We start from the raw sequence: 12,480 nt of genomic DNA on the forward strand, positions 1-12,480 counted from the left end.
AATACTGCAGAGGGGTTTTTGCTTGTCAGTCGGTTTTGTTTAATCATTTGGGCTTGGGTTTTGCTTATTTCTATTTGGGCTTTACAGATGGCTCTGGTATTTAGGGAATTGGCAACATGAATTATTTCGTGGTAGAGGAAGTGTAGAATTGTCTAATTAAATTGTTTTAGAAACCAATCTTGATTTCCAAGAGGGAAGGTTAAGGAAAAAAAAAAATGTTTAAGAACAATTATGAGGGGGAGGTTTGCCCTACCAGATCTGTGAACATGAAATTTTATAAATTTGGAACAGAAAAAAGAACACACAACTAGAATAATAAACCACTGTAAGGTAAATGACGAGCTAAGAAAAATTCGCCACAGTCGTGACACAGGTAGACTCTCTGAGAGACAGCTTAACAGGCAGAGTTTAAAGTCCACAGGAAACCACTCAGAGCCTCAGAGAACAAAAGTAGACAGTTTTCAGAAGGAAAATGACAAATGCCCAGCAAATAGGTTTGAGGATCCACTTGGGAAAGTCACAAGGAACCCATAGAGTTCCTGAAAAGTATAGACTAATATTTGTGTTAATAGGTTATTAACACAAACACGTGTTTGCACCGGTGAGGGCAGCCGAGACAGTGACCGGCGTCGGGGCTGGTGCCGAGCGTGGGCACCGCCCCCCGCGGTGGCCGGAGGGGACGAGGGCAGCCCCGGCGGAAGCGTGGTCTTTGTGTAGCTTCCCATTTTCTAATAAATAGTCAAGCTTCAACCACAAGTCCTGAAGGGAGACCCTACGGGAACACAGGCTGCAGGGAGGGAGGGAGGGAGCATTGTGACCAGCGGGCGGGCGGCGCCCCGGGCAGCCCGGCTCCTCGCCGCCCCGCGCCTGGCGGGGAGGCCCTGAGAGCCCGTGAACCCCGCACCCCTCTCTGTTCGCAGCCTTTCATTCTTTGTCCTTAAAGTAAACAAAACCAGAGGATCAGCCCGTCATGGAGGGCCGTGAGGCCCAGGAACACCTGGCGCCGCTCTCGTCACCTTCCTTTCACTGTCCCCCAGGTAACTACGTGGTGACGGACCACGGCTCGTGCGTCCGCGCCTGCAGCTCGGACAGCCAGGAGGTGGAGGAGGACGGCGTCCGCAAGTGTAAAAAGTGCGACGGACCTTGTGGCAAAGGTGGGAAGCCGCCCGGTGCGGGGGAGGGGTTCTCTCTGGTCCCTGCCCCCAGGCCTTCGGCATCGCGCTCAGACGAGACGTGAGGGGGTCTCCAGGCTCGGAGATGCGTCCCTTCCTGTACGCTCTGCCCTGTTCCTGGGTGTCCTCAATGCCAGTTTATCCCTGCTTATCCTGTACTTTATCTTTTATCTTGAAATTTTTCAAACAACACCCAGAAACGTTGCAAGAATAGTGTAATGAACACCCATGTGCCCTGCACTTAACTTTACCAATTTTCAGTAATCGCCACATTGCTCTCACTCTGTGTTTGTGTCTGTGTCTGTGTCTGTGTGTATGTGTGTGTGTGTTTTCTGAGCCCTGTGACAATTACAGGTGTTATAACACTTCACCCTACATTCGCCAGCACGCTTTCCTACACACGGGACATTCCCCTAAGTAACAAAAGACGGCTTCACTCTCATCCGGAGTTTAACATCGATTCAATGCAATTCTAGTTTTCAGTTTAATTTCAACTCCCCCACTGTCCCAATATGTCCTTTTTAGCTGCTTTTCGATCCAGAGTCCAGCTGAGGGCTGTGGGTTCCACGCTCTTCGTTAATTCAGGACCATTTCTCAGCCCCCTTTTCCCCGATGTTGTGCAGAGTTGAGGCCGGGTGTTTTGCAGGACGTCCCTCGTCTGGCCTGGGCACGGTTTTCCTCCGGGCGGGACTCAGGTGGGCAGGAGCATTTCCACTCATTGCGTCCCACCAGGTGGCACAGCCATTTCATCCCGTTACCATGACGACAAATTTGATGATTTGCTTGAAGTAGCGTCAGTCAGATTTCTTGGTGGTTATAAAGGAGTGATTTCCTATTTCTATCATTTCTTCTACATTTATTAGTTGACATTCTTTTCTAAAATAGCCTTTTTAGTACCCATGTGAGGTCATTGAATCCTTTTTTTATTCAGTTTATGGTAACTCCTCCTGTCATTATTCACTTTGATGTCCAGACTTTCTCCCATGTGGCCCGTGGGAGCCTCCCCAGTTGGCACCTGGGTCCTTTGGGCACGTGGCAGGCCTAGACTACGTCTTCCACTTCCACAGAAGACGCATCTACACTCTTTGTACCTTGCCACTTAAACTTAGCATACCCTGGAGATCACTCCAGATAACTTCACATGAATCTTCCTCATCCTACTTTGCAGCTACTGGGCACTCCCCGAACCCTATCCATAATCCCCTATATCCTATCCCCTCTACCATAATTTATCCAGCCAGTCTCCCTGTATATGGTCATTGAGATTGTTTCCACTGTTTCGCTGTTACCAAAAAAATGCCTCAATGAATAACTGCTTATCTTGAACATCTGCTTCAGATGCCACCTTCCCTAAGAAGCATCTGTGATTTCAGCTGAAACTGATTACCACCTCTGTGCTCTTACATTGCACGTGTGTTCTTTCACGGGGCAAACTCAGCCTCCGTGCTCCACGTCATCGAGTCCCTCCAGCCCCTCTAGGGGGTCTGTGCTGTTACGATCCCCGCTTTACAGACCCACGAGCTCCCAGCGGGTCTCTCTGGCCACCTGGCCTTGTAGCTCCTGTGTGGCAGGGGTGTCGGGGCCCTGAGAGATGAGTATCCTTTGGCTCCGGGAGACCTCCCGGCAGAGGGGACGTGGAAGGAAGAAAATAAGAACCTGGGGCAGTGCCTGGCACAGGAAGTAGAAGAGTTAAGCCCCTGAAGAGAGAGAGGGTTACTATCAGCATCCTCAAATGGATCAATAAAATCAGAGATTATTTTTGTCTTTGTTCTGTTAGTTTTGTGTTCAACAAACATTTCAATTCTCCTGTAATCATTATGCTCTATTTTCTACCCACCCCCAGTTCATATCCTGGAGTAGTGGCCAACTCAGATCCCTTCGGGTATAGGGCGACGCCAGGAAAACAAAGTTTGGAAAATGCGTGTGTTGATGGTCCACAACTTCTCCAAATCTGATCGGTCTAGGGGTGAATGTGTAATTTATCTCCAAATTTAGGAATTCAGGTAACCCCACCATCACCATCACACCTGAACAGAGAGAGAATGGATATTCTTTCAAACATGTGGAATTCTCTTCCGAACCCGTAATTAAACGGCAAGTCCCCGTTGGCAGGCATCTGCCTCGGGGCTTGTTTGGCCAAAGCCGCCTCACTGTGTTGTCAGCCAGAGCCTTGGAATACTAAACCAGCCTCGCCCTCACATTCCCAAACCCACAGGAGGCAGATGCAGCGCAGGGCGAGCCTGGAGGTCCAGGGGGGCTGATGGGACAGGCCCCACTGCCAGGTGGCAACCCAAGCAGCAGGGACTCCGGACAGGGTAGAGCAGAGGGAGACGGAGTGACGGGAGGGACCTTGTCCCCAGGGAGGCCTGGGCGAGGCCAGGGGAGGACTTCATTCTGAACAATGAGATTTTCCATGATTGTTCTTCAAAGTGAGATACAGTCTGAAAGAGAGGTACCAGAGATTGCACTGTGAATTCTAGAAGTAGAGCCACAACAGATAAATGGGCTTTCGAGGGAGCTGGCATTTGAGATGGAAATTCGGGAGTGAATGTACATTAATAAATGGGCTCAGAGTGTGGAAAAAAGGCATCTGAGACTGACGTCCCAATAGGACACAGATCAAAGCACATGACTTAAGTAAACACTGTGGAAGAAAAGCAAGTTATCTGATAAGAGTTATTCCAGTATTTCTTATGATGTAACATCAGACGGCCATTAAAAACCATGTTTGTGAATGGTTTTAATGACAGGACAAATGTTCACAGCATAACAAGTGGAAAAAAGAAAAAAAAAACAGCTACATATCTAGTGTGACATAACCATGGGGGATAGCTAGAAGGAAATTTTCTAAAGTATCAAAGGTACATAGTAGAATTGCTTGTCATTTTGTTCCTCTTTATTCTGTGTTTTCAAGGTTTTCGCAGATGAATGCATCTTGCTCTTTTCATTAAAAAAAAAATCTATGCATATTGTTTCTTTCAGTTAGAAGACCAAGCCGCAGGCCCAGTTAGGCGAGGGGAGGCGTTGAGGGATAGTAGGGGCACGCGGGTGAGCACACACAGCGTAGGGTACACTGCCATGGAGAGGAAGCTGGAGTCCTCAGGAGCAACTGTACTCTGGCCCAAGCGGGGAAAATGAGGAGGAGAAAGCAGGTTCCTCGAGGACAGCCATGGCGTCTCCTGTAACCACTGCAGCCCCAACCCTGCCGTGGTCCCTGGGCCCTAGCAGGCCTAGCAGTGTTTGTCGAGTGAATGCATGACAGCGTGGCGGCAGTAGTTCCCACGGCTGCAGTTTCCTGCCTGCTCCCCTCTGCCTGTGGAACACTAGCTATTCTTAATTCAACAAATGCGAGTGGAATAAACACCTCCCTTATCTTTACAGTTTGTAACGGAATAGGAATTGGTGAGTTTAAAGATACACTTTCCATAAATGCTACAAATATTAAACACTTCAGAAATTGCACCTCGATCAGTGGAGACCTTCATATCCTGCCAGTAGCATTTAGGGGGTAAGTAAAGATTAAGTTACTGATATAATAGAAGAAAAGGAAATCAGCTTTGTTCAGCGGCAGGTTGTTACTGATCGTCCTGTTACTTGTTTCAGTGATTCCTTCACACGTACTCCACCCCTGGACCCAAAGGAACTGGACATTCTAAAAACTGTAAAGGAAATAACAGGTGTGTGCCGCTAACATATCATATGAACATTAACAGGAAATCAGTGTTTTACAAAGAGAACTTTTAGCAGTATTTTCTTCTCCTTTGGCATAAAAACATTTATTTTGAAATTCTACCATTAATGAGTAATTAGTTCTTCGATATTTTTCAAAAATGCAGTTTCCCCTGCACTCGAGAGGTGAGCTCTTTAAGCAAAGAGTTAGGTCATTCATGACGTGGTGTGAACATGTCTGATCTCTCACTGCCCAGCCCAGGCCAGCCGTCCGAGGACCAGCCCAGGACGTGGTGGGTAGAGGGAGGGGGGCAGCGGCGAGCGGACAGCCGGCTCCCGGGCCTGGAGACGCACTTCACATCCTGCTCCGCCACCGGCAGACCTGGGCCCGGGACCCGTCAGAGCTCCACTTCTTCCAGCCCTAAAAAAGAAATAATCAGACTAAATAGCAAGGTTGTTTGGAGAATTGGAACTAAATAAGGATAACATGTCAGGCTCCTTGTGGCGCTACAGCTCGGCACTGGCCGCTGTCATTGAGCGCGGCGGCCTGCTTGGGGTCTGGCCCTTGGAGCACAGCCTGCGGGGTGAGAGTCGGGCGGTGGCCCAGGGGCAACGTGCCTGGTGCACACCGACGCGTGCGTGCGTGTGCTCGGGAAGACGACTGGAAGGACGTTCACCTCCCCTGCTCGTGGACACGCTCCTGAAAACCCTACAATAATGTCTCATACAAAATAGAAATTTCTAAGTGGTGTGTGTCTGAACCTTCCTTCTGCCTTATAGGGTTTTTGCTGATTCAGGCCTGGCCTGCAAACAGGACTGGCCTCCATGCTTTTGAGAACCTGGAAATCATACGTGGCAGGACGAAGCAACAGTAAGTTGACCCCAGCCAAGGCCTGGTAGACCCTTATTTTTTGTTCTTGAAATAAGACTTAGAGAAGTGCTACAGAGACAGTACAGAGAGTTCCCACACATCTTTCACCCTGCTGCCCCGATGGTGACAGTCTACATCAGCGTGGCACAAGAATCAAGTAAAGAAATCAGCAGTAACTGAACTGCAGACTTTCTGGGATCTCGCCAGTTTTTCCATGAACGCCTTGTGTGTTCTGTCAGCCCACACTGCATGCGGCTGTCACGTCTCCTTGGTCCCTGCAGTCGGTGACAGTTCCTCTGTCTTCCTTGTCTTTCATGGCCTTGACCCTTTCAAAAAGTATTGGTCAGGCATCTTGTAGGATAGCCAGTGTTTTCTCCTGATTCAGCTGAGGTTTTGCATTTTTGGCAAGGACAGCGCTGAGGTCACATCCTTTGCAGCAAGTCATTTCAGGGGACCTGAGAGGCTTTTTAACATTGAGTGTTTCTTTCAGGATTTCCACTTTTCCAGCTCCAACAGTGAAATACACACACACACACACACACACACACACACACACACACACGCACCTTTAACGTAATAAGGGTAATGATGAGTTTTGTGGTGAGGGGAAGTTTGGGACTCTTGTTCAAACCTGCCTTGGAAACCGTCTGGTTCTGAGAACTCTTTCCCATAATTGACCCCTAAGAGGGCTACATAATATTGTGCAATATTAAAGAAAGTCAGACGACAGTACATGTAAAATAAGCATCACTCTCCAAAAACCGTCTTGGCTTTGCATCTGTGATGCAGCTCATATCACTTCCCAGAAAGGCCCCTGTGCTCTGAGTTCTCAGGAGTACTTCTTTTGCCCAAAGTTCATACAGAGATGAGAGATTTAGGTCAGTTTTCTTGGGTGACTAGCATGTACCTCTCAGCTTAGTTTTAGGGATTTAAACAAGATAAAGATGACTTTTTTCCTTTTCACATTTGCTGAGAAGCCCAATGATGCACCGTCCCTCCTGGGGCAGTGTGACCCCTGGTTCTCAGCAAAGCCAAACCTGCCCTGCAGGGAAGACCTCAGCTTTGTCCCTGCTGGCTTGCCTCCCCTGGGCACAGTTTGGGGGGATTCCTAACAGCAGGGACGCAGGTCTAATACACAGGAGCCAGGCTGTGGGAGGACAGAGGGAGGAAAGGGTGGGGAGAGAAGAAGAAACAAGGAGAAGAAGGAGTCTCCAAATTATGCTTTGACTTCTGTCATCTCACGCCTTCATTATCTCTCTCTCTACTGTACTGTCTCAACTGGCCCATTCCATGTCCTGGTGTCCAGTGAGCTTCCTAAAAAGGCAAATCTCCTTCCTGTGGTTTCCCATCATTTGCAGACAAAAACCTCCACGTGGTGTCTAAGGTGGTCCATGCTCTGGCCTCTTCCTCCCTCCCAGGCACATCCCCCCCCCACCTCCAGCAGTAGTTCATGGTTCTCAGTGCCTGTCACGTGCTCCTCCAGGTGGTTCAGGACTTCCTTCCCTTTAGTCAGAATAACTTCCATCTGGTCACTTGATGAACACGTACTGATCACCCCGTAGGATCCTAGCACAGGGTTGGGTAGCGAAGAAAATATCATAGTTCCTGCTCCCAAGGTCCTGACAATCAGGCATCACCACTTCCGGGAGACCCCCTCCCCAGACTTGTTTAGACCCCTACTCTTTGCCTCCGTGGTACCCCTGCTGGGTTAAAATTATCTGCTCATATGATTGTGTCATCACTAGACAAAAGGTTTTTTGAGAATAGGAAACACACACTTAACCTAGAATTAGAATAGAATTAGTCACATATTACCTCAAATGTTTGTTCAATAAATGGATGGGTGGATGGATAGATGGACGGATGGGTAGACGGATGGATGGAAAGATGAACCTCTGATTTTTTAAGTGTATTTGGATATTTGAGAAGTTAGAACATGTTCTCAATTCCCAGGCAAAATTAAAATGCAGCAAATCAAATAATGACATTAAGACATTTATTCAGCCCCTAGTCTGCCACTGGGATTAGAGATACTAAATGAACAAGGAACTAGCTTTTCCCTGAACTAGCTTTAAAAAGCACTTGCAGTTTTCCAAAGTTGCAATACATACCTTCCACAACATGACTTACAACCCGTGGAAGGCAGTTTGTGGTAAATCTAAAGTGGTACAGAAAAGCAAAGTTTTTAGTGATACTGTGTTTTCATAATTTTTCACGACATTGTTTTTCTTCTCTCCAACTTAGTGGTCAGTTTTCTCTTGCGGTTGTTGGCCTGGATATAATGTCCTTGGGATTACGCTCCCTCAAGGAGATAAGTGATGGAGATGTGATCATTTCAGGAAACCGAAAGTTGTGCTACGCAGATACAATAAACTGGAAAAAACTCTTTGGGACCTCAAATCAGAAAACCAAAATTATAAACAACAGGAGTGAAAAGGAGTGCAGTGAGTCATCACTTTGGTCCATTGTGGAGATGGTTCCAGCGGGTCATTTATTTTGATTTAGACTATTGAAGAACCGTTCCCAAACATTAAAATTACTTTTTACTTTTGTAAAGAAGCAAATTAAAAGAAATCTGTATATTCTTAATTGTGAAGTTCATCAGAATTGTTTCTAGATCATTCTCATTTCATAGGATGAGCTTGCCTTGAAGTCTAGGCTATCAATTATTGGTAATTTACAGAACTAAATGTAGCATTAATTACATTGCATTTTTTTAATTGAATTTTATTTATTTCTTATACAGCAGGTTCTTATTCGTTATCTATTTTATACATATTAGTGTATACATGTCAATTCATCCCACCATCCCGACCCGCCCCTCTTCCCCCAGTTATATTGCATTTTAGCTGTGTGTTGCTCCCTTCTCATTTCATCCCCAGTGACTATAGCTAGACACACACATGCACGCGCACACACACACACACACACACACACACCGGAATGGGATGAGTATGTCACACGGGCATTTCCAGTTCTGAGTTTAGAGCCATAGTCAGCTTTTGAAGCGGGGCCTGCACCGTAGCCTGTGCTGAGACCCTGGCCACCGGCAGAAGCAGACCTGAGTTCACATCGTGGCTCGAGCCCTTCCTAGCTTTGAGACCTTCGTCAGTTTACGTAAATCTTTGGGCTTTGGCTTCCTCATCCATGAAATGGAGGTAATAATGATTCCCACACCATAGTGCAGTTGAGAGAATTGGTGAAATTCTGTGTGCCTTGCACACGGCAAGGAACCACACGCTTCCCGTGCTGTTCCGGCAGCTCTGAGTGTTTCATCCAGGTACACTCAGCCCCCAGCAGGGCAAAGGGGACTTGCAGTGGGCCTCCGGAAGCCCTTTTTTGCATCACTGCTTCTTCCAGGGGGCCCAGCATGTGTTTGAGCACCTCACCCACCCTTGGCCACTGTTCCTTGGCTGACCCGTGTGGCTCACCCTGTCTTCGCAGAGGCCACGGGCCACGTCTGTAACCCGTTGTGCTCGTCAGAGGGCTGCTGGGGCCCGAAACCCAAAGACTGCGTGTCTTGCCGAAACTTCAGCCGTGGCAAGGAGTGTGTGGAGAAGTGCAACATTCTAAAGGGGTAAGAGGCTTTGTTTTTTAATCCCTATGGTTTTTTGTTTTGTTTTTTAATTTATTTATTTATTTATTTATTTTTGGCTGTGTTGGGTCTTCGTTTCTGTGCAAGGGCTTTCTCTAGTTGCGGCAAGCGGGGGCCACTCTTCATCGCGGTGCGCGGGCCTCTCACTGTCGCGGTCTCTCTTGTTGCGGAGCACAGGCTCCAGACGCGCAGGCTCAGTAGTTGTGGCTCACGGGCCTAGCTGCTCCGCGGCATGTGGGATCTTCCCGGACCAGGGCTCGAACCCGTGTCCCCTGCATTGGCAGGCAGACTCTCAACCACTGCGCCACCAGGGAAGCCCCAATCCCTATGTTTTGATTAAAAAAAATAAGACTTTGGTTTTATAGGTTTATAGTTAATCAGTCAGATTATTTTCCTTTTTTTCCTTTTCCTTTGTTTTTGTTTGTTTGTTGACATCTGTTAATCACAAAGGGAAGTGAACAAACTTTTTTCATTACTTAATCCAATCCAATTTATAGAGTCTCTCTTTATCTGGAAATATCTTATATTTTTCCTAGCTGCACAAAGTTCCCAAGACAAACAGAACAGTCTTCCATGGTTCAGATGGCCAAGACCATGGCCACTGTAGCACAGCATTCCTGCTATGGCAAAACACAGCTCCTGGTTAATTTTTGTTTATGTTCAAGACACACTGAACAGTGCAGATAACTTCAAATATACCCATGGACAAAGAAATAAACAGTTGTATAACATTTGTTGAATTTATTGCAATCAAGAAAAAGTACAGTCTGTTGATTCTATAGGAATTTTGATATTGAGTAAGGCTTTGAATGACCACAAATAATGACTAAAATAAATTAATAGGAAAGTGAAATGGAAGGATAGAGACTGGCAGAGGCAATTTTTTTTTAAATTTTATTTATTTATTTATTTTTGCCACGTTGGGTCTTCGTTTCTGTGCAAGGGCTTTCTCTAGTTGCGGCAAGCGGGGGCCACTCTTCATCGCGGTGCGTGGGCCTCTCACTGTCGTTGCCTCTCTTGTTGCAGAGCACAGGCTCCAGACGCACAGGCTCAGTAGTTGTGGCTCACGGGCCTAGTTGCTCCGCGGCATGTGGGATCTTCCCAGACCAGGGCTCGAACCCATGTCCCCTGCATTAGCAGGCAGATTCTCAACCACTGCGCCACCAGGGAAGCCCTTTTTTTTTAATTTAAAGAACAAGAGAAATTTCATGATAGAGAAGAACGTAGGAGTTACAGATGGCTCTAGGAAATCTTCCTTTCTGTTTCATTATCAGGGCTTGGGCTACAGCTCAGATCAGAAATACTCGGAAGCAGGATGAGAAGACCAAGTTCAATTCTGTAGGACTCTTTAGCTGATAGGCTCATTAGCCTAACAGAGTAATTTGCATAATTGATAGTATTGTTTCAACAAGTAAGAAATATTGGTGCAGTCCTTACAGCTGCAAACAGACACTAAGCTCTCATGTCTTCAGTGCTGACTTCTCTTTGAAGCGACAAGGTGATTAAAATAGCCACGGCGGTGGCGCCTGGGTCTGCCCATTAGAGAACCCCAGTGTCCAGCGGCACCTCCTCCAGTTGCGAGGCTGGCTCCTGCAGTAGGTGTGGTAACCCAGAGAAGAAGCACAGGGAAAAAGTCCCGCGGCATATTTGGTTTACTTGATGCCGTCTGCCTGAGAGGACTCAACGGACCACGTCTTTGGATGTAAACACTCCTTGTTCACTGCTTAGTTAATTACCAGTCATCTTAACAGCTACCACAACTACAGTGTCTTTTCAATCAAACATCAGCTTGTCGCTTAACGTTAATCTAAGTTTGAGGAATGGTTAAAATAGTACAAGCAAAATTTTTCCCACCTGTGTTCCCTACTTGCTGTTTTTAGGAATAACCATTGAGGAAACTTTTAAGAGCCGTCTTTCCTTTTCCCAGGCATTAGTCTAGATACCATTTCTTTGCAGCTTAATTTAAATATCCATGAATCTGATATTGGAGGGGGTATCTTCTATCTTAAGGACTGATATCTTAAAGACTGTTTTCTTCTTTTTTTTTTTTCCCCATGTGGCGCCTTGCTTATCTAATATTCAAAAACCGTGCCTGGAGAAAAAATGTAGGGAAGATGTTTTGATTATAACGGAAGCCGATGTTTTTTGTTCCAGGAGAAGATGACCAGAGATTCCGCTGACAAGAATCAGTTTATTACATTCTAGTCCTAGATTCCCGGCCATTCGACTTTTACCTAAAACTGTTTTGGCTTTCTAAGAGAGGTGATTTGTGTCATCTGAGCTCCCAGACAGGTGAAGCCAGACAGCATCCTGCAGCAGGGTCTCCAGGGACGGCACTGACCAGTTTCCCGTCTTGTCCCGTCAGAGAGCCCAGGGAGTTCGTTGAGAAATCCGAGTGCGTGCAGTGCCATCCGGAATGCCTGCCCCAGGCCATGAACGTGACCTGCACGGGACACGTAAGGAGCATGTTTGATGTCACCCCTACACGTCAGCCGTAGCCCGCGAGGCTGACCCTCACCCCCGTCACCCTGTGCCTGCGGGGACACACGTCCAGCGCACTCCCCGCCCACACCTGAGGCCGTGCCACCTCACAGCCGTCGGGGGGGCTGTGACCGAGGGGAAGTCAGCACACACCCTGCCTGGCACGGGCATTCCCCTTCTCTGTCCAACCCCAGATGCACGTGGTGACGCCCGTCCTCACACCACAGAGCAGGGCGCCCTGTGGACGGGGCACACCCACGGGCAGCCTTCAGTGTGTCCCTGACGTCTGTCATCGTTGCTTTATCGTCTTAATCAGACACCACCGAATTCTTATTTGACATGAGTTCATCGTTATTTGAAGAGTGTTCTTTAATCGCAAAGGAAAGGTTTTCAAAATTCAGTTTCACATCTACACGTTCAGTAATAATCTTTTAGAGAGTGTGAGAATGCAGGTCCCTCTCACACCAGAGTGCTCATGTTGTTAATTCTCAGAATTATTTATATGAGGAGCTCTGTTTGGATTTGAATTTCAACAGCCATATCTAAATCTAGTAACGGAAAACATTTTTCAGAAGTTCTTTAAATCAGACAGAAGACGGGTAAGGCTCAGTTTTTGAGGTACAGGCTGCCAAAATGGCTGGTTACAAAGGAAACCACTGGTTTTTAGGTTGGTGTTCGGTTACATTTTCATC

General features: G+C 47.1%; 1 protein-coding gene across 5 annotated transcripts in view; it reads left to right on the forward strand.

Annotated features, from left to right (window-relative positions):
• EGFR (epidermal growth factor receptor) overlaps positions 1-12,480 on the forward strand; it is a 190,998-nt gene that overhangs the window by 142,483 nt on the left and 36,035 nt on the right. For all 5 annotated transcript variants that reach the window (XR_014266352.1, XM_082471507.1, XM_082471508.1 and 2 more), the window contains 7 exons: positions 1,038-1,154; positions 4,554-4,680; positions 4,776-4,849; positions 5,622-5,712; positions 7,957-8,156; positions 9,157-9,289; positions 11,673-11,763. Coding sequence is in view for 4 of the 5 variants with exons in the window: in XM_082471507.1 (XP_082327633.1) it covers positions 1,038-1,154; positions 4,554-4,680; positions 4,776-4,849; positions 5,622-5,712; positions 7,957-8,156; positions 9,157-9,289; positions 11,673-11,763 (833 nt within the window). In the remaining variant the exon portion in view is untranslated. The remainder of the gene's footprint in view (positions 1-1,037; positions 1,155-4,553; positions 4,681-4,775; positions 4,850-5,621; positions 5,713-7,956; positions 8,157-9,156; positions 9,290-11,672; positions 11,764-12,480) is intronic.

Source organism: Balaenoptera physalus (genome assembly GCF_965194825.1).
Source record: "Balaenoptera physalus genome assembly, chromosome: 8".
In the NCBI taxonomy this organism is placed as follows: domain Eukaryota; kingdom Metazoa; phylum Chordata; class Mammalia; order Artiodactyla; family Balaenopteridae; genus Balaenoptera; species Balaenoptera physalus.